Source organism: Embiotoca jacksoni, unplaced genomic scaffold (assembly GCF_022577435.1).
Source record: "Embiotoca jacksoni isolate LCO1_2020_lvr unplaced genomic scaffold, fEmbJac1.0.p SCAF_13, whole genome shotgun sequence".
NCBI lineage: Eukaryota > Metazoa > Chordata > Actinopteri > Embiotocidae > Embiotoca > Embiotoca jacksoni.
Genome location: NW_027185263.1, coordinates 17,981,822 through 18,001,844, shown reverse-complemented (window position 1 = coordinate 18,001,844; position 20,023 = coordinate 17,981,822). Strand labels below are relative to the sequence as shown.

The window sequence follows — 20,023 nt, the reverse complement described above, 5'->3', positions numbered from 1 at the left end:
TTTAAACTGTTTTGCAATCTCTCTCTCTAAAAAAAAAGATCATAATCATGTTGTGATAACAGCGAGTTTCCATCAGAAAGGTTGTAAGGCTTGGTTGCTAAGTGTCTTTTTGGTGACGGTCTGCTCAGACCAGCAGCACACTGATAGCAGCAACAAGTCAAGTACTAAACTGTGGAATTGAGAATTTTGAAAAGATATAACACAGAGCACTTTGATAAAATGTCAAGTCCCTTACGTTGTCTTTCCTTGCCATATACTGTAAAAATCTACTTATGAATAACGTTTGAGGAATCTATAAAAAAAAAAAAACAGTGAGCAAAAAACAAGACACGGGGAGATATACAGTACAAGCTACAAGGCTTTTTTTTTTTAAATATAATTCCCTGCAAAATCAAGCATTTTTGATTGCAACAATCACAAAAGAAATTCCACAAAATGCCGAAGGGACTGTTATAAAGCCTTCTCCTATATTTCTGGTCATCCATCCATTCAGGATTCCACCCAGTGACTCTGTTAATTGCTGCTTGAAGTCACACGAATGTTATCAATAAATACCCGTTCTTGTTCACTGAGGAAGCGCTGCTTGGCTGTACTGAGGACAAGCTGCTCCCCAACTGTGCTTTGTCAACCCATGGCTGGACTAACGTTGTTCACTCAATGGGGCTGTTCATGTTTTTTTCTCATCACCATCTCCTTCAGTAGTTGGCAGTCTGACAAAAACTGTTTTTTGTCTTTTACCTTTCCTCCTCGTCATTTTTCCGAAATGTCACAAAGGAAGTCTGTTACTGATTATTTAGCTAGCGAGATGAGGGGGCTTGATGACATTAGCTTGTGATAGTTGTTGAGCGTCTCTCTAGGCACATTAAGGAGAAAGAACACCGCTCTTAGACCTGCTGTTTTCTTGTAGTGCATTCACAGAGCTCGCTGGTGAGTTTTTATGTTGATGTTTCCAACCATTTTTCATTCATCCACACTGTAACTGTGGTTTAAAAAACATCTTCAAGGAAATGAAAAAAAAAAAGAAAAAAGAATCCTTCATGCTGGCGGTCTGCCAAGCTTGTAATACACAATAGGAAACCATGGATTAAGGAAATAAGAAACTTCATAACATAGAACTGCCATGTGATGTCAGCACAACAAGCTCATTACATTGGCAGTGAACATGGACAAAAGAATGTCTCTGTCTATATGTCGAGGCTGTGTGTACTCTCATCACCAACAATAGAAGTTCAAGCGACAGCCAGTTCAAGCTTATTCAGCTGCTTTAGTGAGTGTATCATTACGAGGAAAAATTCCACACTACGCCGAGATTAATGTTTTTTTTCCAATACGTATCCGGCTGCAACAAGCATGATTCTCCTGGAATAAACATCAGAGCACGAAAAGATGTTGTCAGAGAAAGAAAAATACCTAATTCTATCTGTACAAACAACACAAAAGGTGCATCAAGTTGAAGAAAACAAAGAGTAAACAACAACAGTTGTTAGATAGTAACTTGTAAGGAACCAATGTACGGAATACAAATCTTTTAATGTCTTTTGTTGTGGGAGGTTACTCCACAAACAGCTCTGTGGATGTTGTAATGAAATCATAAAAGTCCTCCTTATACAAACTCTTATCCACAGTGGCTTTTTTCTCGGGTGCTGTTTGTGGATGTGATATTGTGGATTCTGTCTCCCTTTTCTCTTCCCTTCAGCAGGAGGCACGAGCTGAACAGTATTTACTGAAAACAATACAGCCCACTGTTTCCATTTGGAGTAGAGAGCTCCAAATCCATCGGGCTTTCAGAGGTCCCTGCTGCACACACACACACACACACACACACACACACACACACACACACACACACACACTCTCTCAAACAACTGCCTCCCCCCATTCCATGATATATACTTTACATCTGTCAAACACAGTCTCTTTCTCATGTTCTCACAAACACACCCATAGGAACACACGTCAGGGCTTTGGGAGCGATCGTCTTGTCCCGGACACACGAGACACACCTGCCGCAAACCAAACTTCCCAGATGTAAATTTTTCTGGGACCCCTTAATTGATTCATCGACCATGTTAACACATCAATAGTCGGCTAATTTTTAAATTAACCGACTATTAAATCATTGAGCTTCTGTTGTGTCCATTAATTGAGCTACAGTCCAAGTCAATCAGGTAGTTCAGCATTGAACTGAAAAAACATTATTCAGATTACCCGTGACCCTGTTCAGGATAAAGCAGGTATAGATAATGGTGGGATGGATATTCAAATGACTAAAACAAAAAGTAATTTGAATTACAGTGCTCCCTTTGTTATGGTTCATGTTCAAACTACTACTCCTATATATATATATAGATATATATATCAGCTGGTATATAACAATTAATGTGGCACGTTTCAGTTTTTAGTACAGATATACTTAAAGAGGTTGGAGTGTTGATTAGACAATTTATAAAGGGTGTTTTTAATATTGGAAAGTGCTGCTGGTCTCGTATCAGTTCTCGAGGTGACTGAGCAGTGGTTAGCTGGTTATGTTGAAGCCATTAGGTTTGACATTAGCATGAGTCAATGCATAGCTAGCTCAACAAAGACGACTCTGTAGGATTATTAATGATATTCATTAAATCATCAGCAGGAATTTACCAATAATTGATTCATTCAATCTAGCCACTAACTTTTACATCATTTTGATGACAGTGCTGACAAGTGGTGCCTATTAACACATGTTAAGGTAAATATCAGAAAACTGTCCGAAAGCTACGGAGGTGAAATGCAGTTCAATAACTGCCAGTCAAGTAGGAAGAGCAAAGAGCTTGATAAAAAAGTATTTCTCTGAAGTCTAAGGGCGGAACAGTCCAAGTAAAAAGTCCATCCCATTCAGTCGGCTGCTCACAGTCCAGGCCATGTCTGTATCGTTCGGTCTGCCTGAAATAGGCAATGGGGCAAGAACAAAAGAAGAAAAGCAAGAAGAAAAAAAAAAGTTGAAGTTGGCAGCTGTCAGTCCGTCTTGGAAAATGGCAAGTGGACAAGATAAAGTTCAGTGAGAGGATGCGCCCCATGGTTTCAGTCTGCTGTCTAGAAAAATTACTGGTTTAGAGTTACCGATTACAATGACAGAAAAAAAGTGGTGAGTTTGTGCAAGCACTGTATAACACTTGCTGCTCATGTTGGTGGTAATACTTTTACTATTTAAGAAAACCACACCCCGGTGTGTTCCTGGACTGTGAGAGGAGGAGAGAGTCTGCGATGAAGGAACAACTCCCTCTCCCTGCAGCCGTTAAACAGCCACACAGATTCAGACAGGGCAAAAATCCACAATGAAAGCATTGGCTGTCTTTATTGCTGAAGAGATGCAGTTCGATGCAGTTGTTGAGGATTCAGGATTTCGGCATATGATTACAGTACTTGAGCCGCGGTATAATATCCCCTCCCGCCGACACTTCAACAGCGCAGTAATTCCAGTGTCCAATACAGCCTACATAGCTTTTACTAAGTCCATCCCAGTTCTATCTGTACAGATAGCCCTGGAGCTAATGAGGCTCTAGAGCTACTGAAAGTTACCTAACTGTGACTGCACACTACATCACTGAGGAGTGGGACAATATAACGCTCCGTTTTGCAGATACTCCCTCTTTATGAGAGCCACACAAGCGTGCACCGTTCTAATCCCTTAACAGTGACAGACTGGAAAGTGGAGAGGTGCAACAGCACGACCCCTGCTGCAAAGAACATTGCAGTCTAATGAGTACCAAAAACGTCCTGAACCGGACCAAAAACCTTGACAACAAAACCGTGATCTGTACCGAAAAGTAAATTTTGTGGAACGTTCCACCCCAACTAAAGACCTAATATACAGCTTTATATTTTTGATATCTCATTCTTTCAAAATGTGTGTTTAGCAAATGTAAAAAATGTCCTTCTGATACTGCCAGACATAACTTATCATTGTCATTCTCATATATATATATTTATTTATATATTATATATACACATATACATATATACATTTAAAAGAAACAACAACATTTGCTTCTGCTCCAAGCATCAATTAAAGAATAGTCATGGCAACAACAGAAAAATGTTAGTAGTATTCATTCTGGCAGCATTTATGGAGTCATCCTCTATGATTACATAAATGCAACAATCCTGTATGCAGAGCAACAAGGTGATAAACGACAGGCCTTAACCATTAGCTACAAGTATTTTCACTCGCATATATACACCCAGCAGCACACCGCTACAGACAGTTATGCACCTGCAGCTCTCCTTTCACCATTCCTCCAAACCCTGTCAGGAATTCCCAGGAAGAGCATTTGTCACAGGATTCATGCCTTTCAAATACAGTATTACAATCATCCTCTCTTCTTCCTCCTAAGCCCGGGCTTTCATGCTTAATATTCCAGCCATGCAAACGTTGAACCAAGATATTGCCTGTACCTTCATGCTCTATGAGAGAAAACGTATTTTATAGGCAGCGGAGCTTTTGTAAGACTTTTACATGCACATCTACATCGGTGCATTAAAGATAACTGCAGATCAAATCTACTACATGATCATACTCAGTTCTGTTTCCTGCCTGGGACCTATAACCTTATACTTGGCTTGCAGTGGACATCTAAATATCGTCTTTCCAAGCATTTATTTTTAAAAAGACAGTGGCATAAAAGTTTGATCATCTCTGTTCAAAAGGTTCGTTACTGTGAATAGTTTTGTGTGTAGAAGATGAACTGACTTCCAAAAGGCATTAAATTAAAGATGAAGCCTTATTTCAGCAGGTCTGGTATATTTTTTTTTGTTTGGTACAAGTCTAGCGTGGAAATGCAACAGTTTGGGCATGCCGATAATTATGAGCTCTCGGATAACATTTAAGGTTCCAAAGTTAAATCGCTTATTAGGGCTATGGCTTGTTCACAATCATTGTTAGGAACAGCCATGTGACGCAAATTTCAAAGCTTTACAAATACTCTGACTCCTCAAACCTTGTCTCAACTATCAGCGGCCAAGGACTGCCTATAATCAGCTGCTTAGCACAAAAAAAATTAAAATTATTGATCCCCACAAAGCAGAAGGAGGTTGCAAAAAGACAGCAAAGTATTTTCAGGTAGCTGTTTTCTCAATTTAATTGAGAAATGGCAATTAAAAGGAATGGTGGAGGTTTAATTCAAGTCTGGAAAACCAAGAAAACTTTGAGGAAACTGCCCACTGGATCGTTAGTAAGGCGAATCAATATCCCTGTTTGACTGCAAAAGACCTTCAGAAAAATATAATAGACTCTGAAGTAGAGCGCTGTTCTGCTGTGCAGCAACTGCTGTACAAATATGACCTTAATGGAAGTCATCAAAAGAAAAGCTCTCCTGCGTTCTCACCACAGAATTCAGAGCCAGACCTTTTCAAATTAACTTCACAAGTCTGATGCATTTTGAAAACCAGTCCTGTAAACTGATGAAGCTAGATAAATGACGGATAGAAGTTTTTGATCACAAAGATGTGGTCAAAACAATGTTTGGAGAAAAAGGTCCATAATTTAATGAAAAACAAAATGTCTCCCACTGTTAAGCATGGGGGTGGAGCTATCATGCTTTGGGCTTCTGTTGAAGCCCGGGGCACAAGGAACATTTTACTAGTCGAGGGAAGATTGAAAAAGGTATGCCTTTTAAAACAAAAAAGTGTTGGTGTGATTGTAGCGTAGATATTGAAATTTGGCACTGAATGACAAAACATTTTCCCTTAAACAGAGTAACGATCCTCAACAAACCTACAAATCAATTTAGTTATTTTGAAACTGCAACAAACGAAAAAATTTTTAAAAAAGGAATCTGTAAAAAAAAAAAAGTGGTGTTATCTATAACTTTATGCCTTTTGGAGATCAGTTCATCTGTCAATCGCTTAGCTACTAAGAGAAACAGAAATGACCGATGGTGCCCAAACTTTTGCATGCCACTGTTAATGTAGTTCAATTCTAAACATAATTGCTCGACATAATACAATATTTTAAAATATCATCAAGTTTAAAACAGGTTGAAAATAACACTTCTATATTGATGGAGGGGCCCAGAGTTCATCTGCAGGACTGAATGAGACTCTACAATGCATGAGAGGGTTTGCTAATGTTTCCAACCCTGATTTCAAAGCAATCTGTAGTATTTCAAATAATTAATAATTTGCTATTTGAAAATGGTTGCATTCATCAAGCAAAAGGCAGTCTTGTCCTTCCATTAGAAATATTTGTGTTAAGTGGTTTTCCCCTCTGTCTTATGCATTGTAATTGATTATTGTAAATCGTTTTGGGGTGTCCGTCAGCAAAAACTACCAACAGGTAGGAAAGCACTGATTTGTAAGATGTGACCACTGAAATGATAAGGTTATATTTAACAGGTTGTAGCTCTACTAAGTGTATGCCTCATAACCCACTAAAATATCAAAAGCCACTTCCAAAAGCCAAATGTTTCCATCTGCTTCAAACATGATCAAACATTAAGTGGATGGCCCAAAACCATTTCACAGTGGATGGCAAATGGAAGTACATAACATGTCTAACTAAAAATCTGTATCTAATGGACCTAATTGATTCACATCTAAAGCAGTTTTAGTCCACATTCGCCCTCCGACTGAGCATCTAGAGCAGTTAGTTCCACAGGCAAAGTAAGGGAGTGACATCATACTGAGACACAGCCATGGAGCCTTTAATTAGTATTTCAATATCATTTGACCTGGAAAAGATGTAACTGCATCCTGGACTACATAGCCAAACCCGGGAATAACCAATGTGCTGCAAGCAAAGCAAATTTCCAGTATTATCCTCTGTGATATGCCAGTTTTCTAAATATTGCAAAAAGCGTCAGACTATGGATTATAGGTTGGCACTCAAGATAGTGTAAACAATTCTTTAAAAAAAAGAACTAAAGCAGAGCAGTTATTGAGCAAAGCTTATCTGAGAGTGCAGGAATGGAAGCAGATGGAAATGGAAACAGTGGTGGGTTGGCTCCGTTTTAAAGAAGGATCAGCGAAGAGAGGGGGGAATCAAAGGTTCAAAGCTGCAGGTAGAGATCCCAACAGGGCTCTGTCCGTAAGTCCACAGGCACTGTGGTGCAAAGACACAAACAGGCACACACAGATACACGCAGACAAATGCTAACGCATTCCCAACTGCACCGCTATTAGTATGCACTGTGCAGCTGAGCATGAAAAGGGTCTTCTCTCAAAAAGGAAAAATATCTGTCCAAATGCATCATGATGGGGGCCATTACACACAAAAGGGAGAGTGTGACTCCGGCCACAGTTCTACTTCAGAGATGGCATTTTACAATCAGCCTCTGAAAACATTTATCTTTTTTCCCTTTCGCATCTGTCCATGGAAGCTGCCGGAGTAGAAGAGAGATGAAATGGAAAAGAAAATGGCCTGGACTCAGCGAGCTGATGGGACGAAGAGCAGAGAAATTTGTTTTTCTTAACACAGCCTAGTCAATTATATCAGGATGAGGAGGTGATTTGTTTCTGTTCTACTACTTGGATAAAGATACACAGTGATTTTTGGTTCAGAGATGTGTGCTACATTAACAAGCGGAGAGATTTAGCTCTTAAAGTGGTGGAACCATTAATCCAATCTTCTTCAACCGCTCTTGTCATTAGCCACAGACGAGCTGCTAATGTAGACATAAACTGATGGAAGACATGGTGACTTCTGGTCATAAATCTATGCGTCAACACTCAGTCTTCGTAAACACTACCTGTGCACAAATATAGTCCCCTTTGACTTCAGAGAGTTTATCTACTGCATGATAATATGCACGTTGCCATTTCAACTGTTTATTAAAGCTGTCAATGAAGGAAACAAAGTACGAAACATGGCAACGGCATTTAAGACTGTTTTAAGACAGGCAAGGGGAACTGTAGCATTCTTAAGGTTTTATTGGTTCATAAACGGCGTCGTTTTCTGACATAAAACAAACTCTGAAATTCAATCAATTCTTAGATTGAGTATTGTAAAAAGACATACTCTCAGCACATCCCACATCTGACAAGTTGACACAGTTCACTAAAATAACAGAATATTATTGTAATGTGTGTTTAGAGGAATGTGTAAAGACTGATTGTCCATCCGCCTCGCTCCAACATCCCTCAGTCCCATTCCTTCTGCCTGTATGTCAGCTCCAAACACTGATGCTGCTTGTTGCACATTTCCCCTGCTGTTGGGCTATTCGTTTTGCCCGAGTTCATACGAATGCGCCAGTGTCAATTTCTCCCTCAACTAGTTAGATGAGCGTGTCAGCGTTAGGCACATGACTCAAGTGCTTATGAGCTAAACTGCACATCACGGCATCAATCGAAGCCCTTGCACTTACATTTCATATGCAACTGGTATCAAGATACAGTTTATCACACATTGCAAAACAAAACAACAGGCTGCCTTTTTCCTTACCTTCCCTCTGCAAGTGTTTCTTTCTGCTTACCTTGTTGCTATACACTATGTGCCTAAATGCATCCATAAAATCCTCCTACATTGTGGGATCAGATCTTAAATATGTCTTGGTTGGATTTACACCTAGATTTTATTGCCTTTTGCAGGCCTGTTGCCAGTTAGTCCAATCACGCAGGACACATGTTAGGGACAGATTGAAAGGCTGTGAAGTACTGACTGAGGCAGGAAAATAACCAATCTGCAGGGAAAGATAACAGTTGTAAAGCATGAAATATGGCCCTGCATTTCACACAAAGTAACTTTAACACATTAATCTGCATCTGCAGCAAAAATGGTCTCCATCAGCACTGGCCACGGAGCACCACAGCAGACTTAGCTGCTTGAGAGGTCCTTTAGAAAGCCAGGATGCTGAATGTGGTAAGAGATCAATGAGGCTTTAAACAGGGCCCTGGCTCAGTTCATGTCCCAATGAAAGACATCCACCTCCTCTAAAATAACTGCACTCCCACAGGGGAAGAATAATAGAATATAAATTGAAATGTTAGTGCACACATGTGTAAGTTGTTAAAATCCATCAAGTAATCCCAAATAACAGAATGATTATCTTATCTGGATGTTTTCTAACATCCATAGATGACAGCTTACTTCATTAATGTGTCAGTCACTGGGCTGTCACAGCATATTAATGCATACCATACATCACTCCAGCTTCATAATGCAGGATAATGAATGTCTACTATTATTGCCAGGAGACTGAAACACTCACACGTGTACAAGAAAATTAAATAAAAGGCTGTTAAAGTGGTGTTATTCACGGAACACAAATATCTGTCAAGGAAGCTTGGCACCAGGAGAGCCGTCATGGGAAGAAAAAAAAAAAACTCTCTCTCAAGGTGTCCTTGTTTATCAACCTGCATTCACTCACAAACAAACCTTTAAGAAAACCTGTCTTGATACTTATATGTCCTAATTGTTTGAAATGTCTTTTTTTTTTAACATTCTTTCAAAAACAAACTGTCAATACATTTGATTTCCCATTAGCCTCTTTCTTACAATGAAGTACCGATCAATGTGTTCTTTTCTGCTTGCACTTACAAGTCCTCCTCCAGGCAGACTTCTGGGGGCTGTGCCAGAGAAAATCAATTGTTTTTGAAATGCTGGCAAGCCGACAGCATCATCCCACAAACGGCATACAGGAACAGAAAATGCCAGACTGTTAAACTGCAATTCATCATCTTCATTTGGCCATATGAGAGGAATATCCTTTGTTGACATAATTACACAGTTGATCCTTTCAGCGAAGGCTGGAGACCTGTCCTTTAGCTCCTGCTTTACTTTACATGTCACGAGCCATTAAGTAGCAAGCCATTATTTGTTATTTGTAGATCTAACAACTTATCAATGAACCTATTATCATTTTGTTGACCTCCTTACTCCAAACCACCACCACCCACGCGCACTGATGACTCAGCTCAATCCATGAACTATGCTGCTCCACTGTGCCTCGGCTGGAATGTGTCACATCTCCAAGGCCAGTGTGGGTGTGACAGATGGGTATGAAGCTGGTGCCTAAAATGAAATAAATTATGGGCTCAGCCAACACCAAATAGAAATTGGCACTTAATTGGAACCAACAAGGTCCTGGTGGTGCATCAGTGGAAGTGAAATAAAATGTAAACTGCAAGAAAGAGCAGGCGGAGGATTTCCACAGCTCTTATGAAAACATTTCTCCTCCAGCAGACACATGGTTTATACATATCCCTCTCATGGACTTTTTGTCAGAGTGATGTGAGGCCTGCAGTGAAATGCATTAAAGCTCTTTGTAATCGATTGACTATCTCCTCATTCTCTCTGGTGGTCACCAGCTCGCAGTCTGCTGTTTGGTCCAGTTAGGCATGACATGAAAAATCCAGTGCTAGTGTGCAATATAAGTTGTTTTTTTTCTTTCCTGGCTGCAAAACGAGAGATGTAACGAAAGTAACTGTGTTCCCAAGGAAAGTGACAGTTTGTCAATTTAGAAATCGTATGTCTCAAAATTTAAACAAAGCTATTGAATCACAAATGATGGAAAACTAAACATAACATTTTAGTAATTGTTTGATCAAAATATGCACTTCCATGTTATTTAGTTTCAAAAGTACTGATGGATTTTCAGGTCAATTCCAGCACTGATATTTGGGAGTCGGATATTATTGTTTTTTGTATATAATCTTAACATGGCTCCTTGAGATTTGTTTTGTAGCGGATTTTTGACCAAGATACATACTGAGCAAGACAATTTACGGTGTTCGAATAAACTGCTCTTTGGTGGACAAACTCAAAAACATTTTCTTTTCTTTCTTTTTTATAAATCTGGTTTTGAATTTCGGTTCTTACAATGTCTTGTTACTTTTAGCTAGCATATGTACTAATACCAATACATACAATAGCCTAATCTAATGCCATATTTTTTTAAACAAGGCCATCAATACTATTAGGAATCATCGTCTGCATTCTCATAAACATCCATGCCCAATATAATCTCACCATTTCTTACAACCAGGTGACTATGTGACTATCCTTGTCCGAGCAAACAACAATCACGTTATCAAAAAACATACAAGCCGCTCCCAAACTCACCTCAAAATTTTAGATGAAATAAAATGTCAAATATTGTGAATATCAGGGTTGTATGAATGCCAAGAATCATACAACTCTGTATGAACTGTATGACAACCCAGGGTTGTATGATTGCCAAGAATCATACAACCCTGCTACAGGTAGACATCTGATAAATCTGACCAGTGTTTACAATTTTGTTTGAGTTGTACAAAGTAAAGAAAGGAACCGCCCTGTACTGCGGAGCACAAACTGCTTGTCTCAGCTCTACGTCCATCCTAGAACTTGGCTCCTCTGCCAGCCTCACCCATATGTGGTTATGCACTTTCGAATGCCCCGTCCCAATCTGTGCACTGTTTGTGCATTAGGTGAATCTGTTGTCTTGTTTTTTTATGGTGTGTAGCAAATTAAGTTAGAGAGGTAAATCATTCAGAGCAACAACAAAACCGGCAGGAGCTCTGCAGGGTATTGTGATTTAAGAAGTCTTCCCAGTCTCCAAAATGTTAAACCTGAGTAAAGCAGACACTGCAAATGTACTAATTTACACTCTACTGCTTTTTTCCTCTTCATTATATTATCATGGGCAGTCAGTCATGTAATAGACTGTGGTTAACCTCCTGAGTAAGAGGATGAGGTGTTGTTATTGGAGTTTAAAAACAGGAGTCAGTCAAGCCTTTAGGTGTAATGTTAGGCAGCAGCAAGAGAAAGGTTGGAAAAGAGAAAGGTAAGAGTGAACAATAGCCTGATCAAGTCTGTATTATATGCAGCGAAAAAGGCTAAGGAGGATTTATCAGTGCATATGATACAAACATATAGACATCAAAGGCCACTAATTATGGGGAAATAATAGAGCAGTGGGTTACCTAAGGCAACATTTTTTAATCAATTCTGGTCAGCGAGGGCATGCTGAGGTTAGGGACCCCTTTCAAGCGAAATGGGCAAAACATAGCAGAGGTTTTAGAGGAGAAGGCACTCAATAATGTGGAAATTTTTTTCAAGTCCTGTAATAGGTTGCTGCTCCGGCCTCTCTCAATAAAAATCTGTCTCCAAACCACCTCCTTCAAAAAGACAGCTGCTGTACTTTGATCTCACTGCAATGAAGAAACACTCCTCAATATGTCTTTGTGATTTCTTGGTCAGTTAAACATAGAAAGAGTTTATGTTTGGAAAAATGAGCACATTGAGCTTTATGAGACATGAAATATATTAAATGAAACAGCCTTTAGCAGGAGGTCAGTGTTATATTGGGTATTGTAGTACTCTTTGGAAGTGCTTTGGCGCTACATTCTTTCACTAATAAACCCATAATAACTGAATATGAGATCAAGATCAATGTATTACATCTATCAATGAACTACATGGACAAACACAGAAAATCTAAGGCTATAAGATAAAAGTGTTTCACCGCTCAATACAGGAAACGCCTATACATTGACTCAAACACCCTCATGTTCATAAAGAAACTGTTTCACAGTAAACGTATAGCCTTGCTTTGTGTTCACATTTTAATTCTGTTCATTTTAGCACGATTAAGCTTGTTTAGTTCTAATAGATACAACAGTACAACAGGTAACAGGATATGAAAGTGTAAAGCTCTTCTTTGTCACAATCTTGGAAATAACAGTCAAGATTTCAACAAGTCTTTTTGAATATACACAAATCATGAACTTACATATTAGGTATTGTAGAATAATTCTTTATCCTGGGGGGCGGGGGGAGGGGGCAAATCACAGTTACATGAAGACTTGGCAGTAAGTGAAGACTGAGGTAATAATCGAAACAATAGAAAAGATGCAAATATAAGCCAACAGTAAAATGCTCTCTCAGCTCCCTCCAGCTGAAGGCCAAGTTTTATTCCAACAGAAACGTTCTCTTCAATACTTCTTTAAGATAATACCACATTAAGCATGTTCACGGCAAACAGCAACACCAACAAACAATCAAGACACCGAGAGGTTGTACTACATCAACCAAAAGTAACTTGAGGGTCTCAAGAGCCTCATCATAGAGGCTTTAGCCCTGCGACTGCAAAAGAAAAGTGCAAAGCTAAGATATCAGCATGCACATGGAAAGCAGGCCTGGGAGCAGTGTGGCTCTGGCACTGTGGTGACAGATGGAGAGCACTAGCATATACCTCCAGGGGTCTGACCTCATCAGAATTTAACTTTACTCAGACAGAAAAAGAGCCACTGGTGCTGTGATATGCTTGTGCACAGTTCCATTTATACACTGTAGAGCCTCTGAACATTGTGTGGTCCAAACAAAGAAGGAAACTCAGCTCGCAACTGCACAATTGCAAAATAAGGATAAAACAGTGCAACAAAAGGAAAAGATTCACTCAGTCAGAGGCATGCAGTAAAAGAATAATGTGTGTGAAGAAAAAAGAACAATTATTGAAAAATACCAGATAAACAGGAATCTTAATTACTTCTTCAGTTATCTGACTTGGCTGATCTGTAATTACATAACAGACTGAATGAGATAGTGAGATGGTAAACAGTCTGCACTTATGAAGCATTTTATCACCTTAACACTCTGAAAGCCCTTTTACACCGTATCCCATTCATGCGCTCACATCAGGAGCCACATGGGGTTTGGTGTCTTGCCCAAGGACACTTCGGCGTATGGACAGGAGGAACTAGGGATTGAACCACCAAACTTATGTCTAACGGGCAAACCTGCTCTTGCATCTGAGCCACGGCCGCCCCAAGGAGTAATCATGAGAAGTCTCTCTGAAGCAGTATTTTTGTATACAAGATTCATTAAAAATTGTTGCCTTCTAAAGCAGAGAGGAGCAAACAAGATAGTCTTACAAAGATGTCTTCTGGGAGAATTTAACTAGGCAAATCTGACAGATTTTTATCTCTAAGAAATTCCCTGGTTCAGCTGCCAAGTAAAATATGTCTTCTATCACTGGCCCGTGAACAGCTATAATGAAAGTTAGAGGGTCAAGTGGCACTTCAGAAGTAGAAACTGGGGTGGGATCTCATCTTTATTCCAAGTCCTTTCATGACTGATGCAAACATTTGAACCACTGACCTTCCAGGCAAGTGGATCTCAGGTGTTCTCGTTACAATTCAAACAAATAATGCATTAATGATTAATGCCTTGGCTGCAGTTTTGATAATACATTCTCTGATTTCTGCTTTTCTCTGTTTTATGTCATGGCAAAACAAGATACCTGATGATGTCATTTTTTTACTTCTTGGACTTCTGATTGACATTTTTCTATATCTTTAAACCTGTCATAGACCAGATGGTTCTTAGATGAACTAGAGATAAAATCAGCAGACTAATGAAGCATACAGCTACGACAGCATGGCAGCATGGTGCGTGCTGTAATACAGCTGGTCAGCAACATGCTGGAAGGAGCAAGAAAACGAACTCACTACACAGCTCGTTACTACTATCATTACATTTGGGGCACCGAGCAACAAAGTGCTGCATTTAAATCTCTCCAACAAGTGTCACCTCCTTTCCCAGTGAAATAATGCTGCAATAATGAGTTCTGTCACATTTTTAAAAAAGTACATGTCTTCTGTGTGTAAATTGGCATGCACAAATAGACACATACACACACTAAGTATAATTAGTTTTTCTCTTGCTCTTGCTTGAACTCGCTGCATTTTTATTACTCGGTAAACCACTCTGACAAGATTGTTTTGTAAGAAGTGTTTTCTAAATCACTGTGATTGGATATTAATTTAATCTGATACTGAAATATATTTTTGATTTATTGGTCTGTTTTTCATTTAGTTGACTGCACTGAAAGGTTGAAACAATGTTGTTTGGGGTAATGAAATGTGAAAACATTTTCTTGTGACGTACATGAATTCAGAAAGCTGTTACAATCAGGCTTTCTAAAGCTACAGTGTCAAATCCATTTTCAGTTCACTTTAATCAGTGTTCGGGGCTTGACAGAAACAAGCGTCTACAAATTTTAGCCAAAGTGCGGCTTACAATTGATTTAAACTGGGGAGATTATGATTAACAAAGTGCAATGTTAAAAATGTGTCGTAAAGCAAATGACACAGTTGAAAAATGAAAATACACTGGATTAAGTACAGGTATTTTTTTGCCTATGGATTGTACATAAAGCGAGTTGCCATTTTCTGACACAACCCAACTGTGAGTTGCAGAGCTTTAGCAGACTGACGCAGAAATCATTGATGGAAAGAACAACGGAATAAAGGTCAAGCAGAACAAGAAGAATGAGAAAGGACGCACAGGCACAAGAGCCCATGACTGTTCAATAGAGTAATTCTGAGTACAGAGATCGAAAAAAAAAATGACAGTAAAACATTCTTGAGCTGGGAAAAGAGTGGATCTGACTAACAAAGGAAAGCAGTGATACTGTGTATATCCTTGATATGGGTCACACCAGTGAACAAGAGATCGGTATCTCACTGAATATATTAGTAAGTGCGAGTCAGACTGTGTTCTACCAGGACGCCTCTGAGTCTGACCTTGTGAAGACAAATTATTTTTCTCAAACAGTTTAAACAGAACCAGGGGAAACTGTAAAAATTGTAACTAACAATTTTGCTGAAATTTGGGATGATACATAAACGTCTGCATATGATGTTGCTTTTGTCATGTCCAGTAAATGTCTTCCTCTCAATCACTGGTCTTGCAATTCCAATTCAATCCAATTGCAATTCGAAAAAATACCATTTCATTAAATTAACAATATCTAAAACTGACACATACAGACAGCTGGCATAATTAGTACTTCTATACAGGAGCCAGGTGTAACTCAATGGTGTGATAAGTGGGACATTATGAAAATCATATGGTACGGCCTTTGCAGTCACCAAATGAGCAACTGGGAGATTTTGTGCATCCCCCGGAGCGGGGGATGCACAAAATCTCCCAGTGGATCTCCCGGTGGAGCACCACCCTCATCAAAACACCAAAGAAATACTGGGGATGTTTCATAAAACATGGTGAACCTCCGTCAAGGGCCAGTCAACCTGCTCTGGAGGCTTATGGTGGCCCAACACCTTACAATGACACGTTGAGTTATATATGTCACACATCTGTAAGTTCTCATTATAGAAAAATGTTGCAGTGGTGCTGTACATATTAAATGCCTGCTTGTGTAGGTCATAATTCAGAACGATATCATTGAAAGAAAGCCTGTGCTTGGTTCATATTCCAAGGAAAATGGATAGCCAGCACACAATAAATTACTTCCACTCTGAATAAACTGTTGTAACGTGGATCGAATTGCTTTTTCACTTTGAAGTGACCAAAAGGCACAACAGCCACTACAACCATAGCTGAACACCCCTCATCTGGTGTAAGGCTTTGCTGGAAAACTCTTGTGAAAACAAATCCAGAGCAGCGCACACAACAACAATAACAGCCTCTTGGTCACACAGATAGTAATCTCTGGCTACAGCACTGCATTTAAAGCTACATCTGTTGAGCACCAGCTCACACCACAGCCAAATATGCGTGTAGGAGCCAAAACGCTGGGCCAGCCCAGTCAGCGAGGCACATCTTCCAACCACGTTACAGAGACTTGCAACTATGTGTAAATGTAGAGGTTCTACACGCACACAGACACAAAAGGCAGAAGACAACTGAAGGGCCATCCGCCGGGTGTTTAAGTACTCACCTCCAGAGCCTCCAGGGTCACGAAGCCTGTGATGGAGAAGCCATCAATGATGTCTTCTTCAGCAGAAGTAGACTCCTTTCGCTTCCTTCGCGGGGGTCGAGGGCGGGATGAAGAGAGCCCCCTGTCGCCCTCCCGCTCCGAGTCAGAGGAGAAGCGAAACACGGACCCCTTAACATGGTTGTTCTTTATCCCATTTGATCTCCTCTCCCGATCCCTTTCTGTCCTTGACTTCCTCTTCTTCCGCAGGCCACTGGAACGAGGGCCATCCATGTCCTTCATAGGAAACATCCAGATAAACCCTCCTGTCACAGAGAATCAAACTCTTCGAGGGCCGAACACTGGAACTGCTCAGCCTCCACTTGTGTGAACCCCCCCCCCCAAGGAGAATCTCAGCAATACCCAAGTGCACGTTATCAGTGTGTTAGATCCAAGGCAGTCATGTAATATCCAACAGATGAAGCCTTTTACAGGGAATGCAAAACTGCATTGAGTCACTGAACCAAGCTAAGTTCCAGCAAAGATCCCCAAAGGCAGTCCATCAAATCCTACGACAGAGGTGTAAAATGATCTATTAAACACGTTATCACCAAGCTGTCAATTCCGCCTGAGGAAAGGCTTTTCAAGTTAAAGCAAATGTCTGCTCAGTGAACATGTCCCGCCATGGTGAGTTGAGCAGGTGAAGCCACATCTTTCTTCTGCTGGAATTGACTCCTCTTACTCAAGGTCAGCAAACTCCCTCTCCTGCAAAACAAAGACAGACAGACAGACAGAAAGAGAGGGAGAGCATGCATTTGCAACATGTTCATTCAGAAAGTTCAACAGTGCATTTAGTCAATAAGCTCTTTTCCAAAAAGTGAAGAATTCTACACAAACGGTTCTTGCTATTGTACATAATCTAAGATAAATGTTTTATTAGGGTGGCTACAGTCCGTCTGCTAAGTATAGTGTTCTTTCTCACACTGCCAGGTCATTAAGCTCTGAGATGAGATGATTATGTGTTGTAAGTGCTCTTTTACTTGTATCTCTGAAGCTTTTGCCAAGCTTGACACCTAAACTGTGTTTTTAATTATTTAATTCCTTGAATAAATAAGGTAATATAATAATTATTTTTGCTTAATTAACTCGACATGAGCTTGCAGTTGTTTTTGGTATGTTTACTGCTAATTTTAGGTGACATGTTTACACTAGTACAAATGCAAACACAATGTGTGACGATCTGTGTGTAACATACAGTACACTGATTCTACAACGATAATTTAACTGGTCGCCTTAATTAAATAAAATGTCACACTACAGTAGCTGTCACTATAATCAGCACTTCCACTTTTGTTTCTCTTGTCTGTCTACTAATTGATTTTTTTACATTAAAATATATTTTCAGAAGGTACACAGATAATGACATCAGAAGTTAAGTTTTAGTGAATTTCATTTCATTGACACATGGTGTAACATCCTCATTATCAAAGTTGCCTGATCATTTCAAAGACTTCTGTCGTGGGTCAATTATCAACTACGAGTAGTAGTGATTTAAAAGCTCTTCTTGAATAATCCACATCCGACTTGTAGACATCCATCAAAAACACTCACATTAACAAATTCTTCGTGACAACCTGTCTCAGTTCACCGTTCATTTCTTTCCCCAAATCACATCTCACTCATATTGCAAACACAAAAAGGACAAGATTTCTCTCTTTTAAGAATGACACTAGGTCTAATTAAACAGGGAGATGTCCTTGAGGTTTTACACACACTGTTAAGAGAACAAGACAAATATTATGACCCTTTAATAATGCCGTGGTGCACTTAACTATCAAGCTTAGCAGGGCATACCTTCACTGTCTGACACTGAAGGCATCTGGCTGCTTTATGGTGTTTCAACATTCAACAGCTTGCAGTCTTATTCTGGATCATTCTCAAGGAATAGCCTACAGTCTAGGCCTAAAGCCACTGAAAGTCACTCTGGCTTTGTAGTCCAAAACACATATGGTTTCTCAATGTGTCCAGAATAATGATTCTCACCCATTACATCACAGAAATGGTATTCTATGTGGAAGAAAACTGAATTAACAAACTGCAGACTGTTATAGAGCCTTCTTCACAATAATCATACCTCCACATACTGGTGGACATTTCAGACACCGAGGAATCACACCTTTTCTGCATCACCACACAAACCAAAACCAATCTGTCACAGTCAACCACCATCTTCAACTTTACATTGTCTCCCTGGACACAGGCTGTCATGTAATGTAGCTCATCTGGATTCTGCAGCAGACATGCACTCCCCAAATGCTTTGCAAAGTGGCAAATCTTTTTTTTTTACAACATGCACAATTACAACCATTTGAAAAAGATGGTTTAGGATACATAACAAAGGCACATCCAACAAGCCAGCATGCCAACATTTAAGTATGCAGCAATTATTCAAAGATATTCCTTCATGCAGATGTTCTGCCTTCTAACAACCTCCAAAAAGCCAAATCCACATATAATATAATATTGGTCTTAAACCTTTTTTTTCTCCAGTACCTATGCCTTTAACCTGGTGCCCCGTGCCAACACTCCTTTAATTACACACACTGCATAAATAGCTACCAGAATATCGCTTATTTGAAAAAACAAAAAAAAACAAACTGTGTTCCAGCACTCGCCCTGGCTTTTCTGGCTCAGTGAAGACTCTTTCTCTTGTCTTCGCTCACAGTCCCTTTTTGTCTGCCTGTGCTGTCAGTAGGGATCTCAGGCTCTGTAATCCGGTCCAGCCCACAACAGCAGCAGCGGACTGGCACTGCCTCCTGCTCCGGCTCTCTCCAAGCTTCATTTTCCACTATAAGACACACAACAAAAGCAAGCCTCTTTTTTTTTTTTTTTTGCTCCAAGACACGTCATGCAAAACCAAGAAATGCAAACCCTTGCGAGTGGGGAGGGACCGTCCGGACAAGTTGAAGGCCTTCGGTCACTCAAAAAAAAAGATAAAGCACAAGAAGGTTTGGAGCTGACAAAATAAATCCCGCAAAGGAAAACCATAGGGTATCTCCACCTCCTCTCCCCCGATCCGAGCGTCAGGATCCCGGAGAAGGGAGACCGGGGCGCAGTGATACGGCGATGCCGCAGTGCCGCTTTACAGGCTGCACGCTCCCTCCTCGGAGCAAATAGTGCTGTCTCTGGACATTTAGTCTGAGTTACAATAAAGATGCGATATCACAAGGAGAATATCGGAATCTCAAATCACATGGAGGCAGTTTATACACTCCTATTTTAACTTCGGAATTAATTCCATCAGCCTTTTGTGCGTGTTTTTTAAATGCCAAAGAAATCATTTTGAATACAAGTGTGCAAGAACTATACTAATGTACGATAATGCTGTAAATTAAAAAAATAAATAAATACTC

General features: G+C 39.9%; 1 protein-coding gene across 1 annotated transcript in view; it reads right to left on the bottom strand.

Annotated features, from left to right (window-relative positions):
- auts2a (activator of transcription and developmental regulator AUTS2 a) overlaps positions 1-19,687 on the bottom strand; it is a 299,368-nt gene extending 279,681 nt beyond the window's left edge. The window contains 2 exon segments of the mRNA XM_069147040.1: positions 16,635-17,375; positions 19,542-19,687. Coding sequence (XP_069003141.1) covers positions 16,635-16,922 — 288 coding nt within the window. The 5' untranslated portion in view covers positions 16,923-17,375; positions 19,542-19,687.
- Between the last annotated feature and the right edge of the window lie 336 nt (positions 19,688-20,023).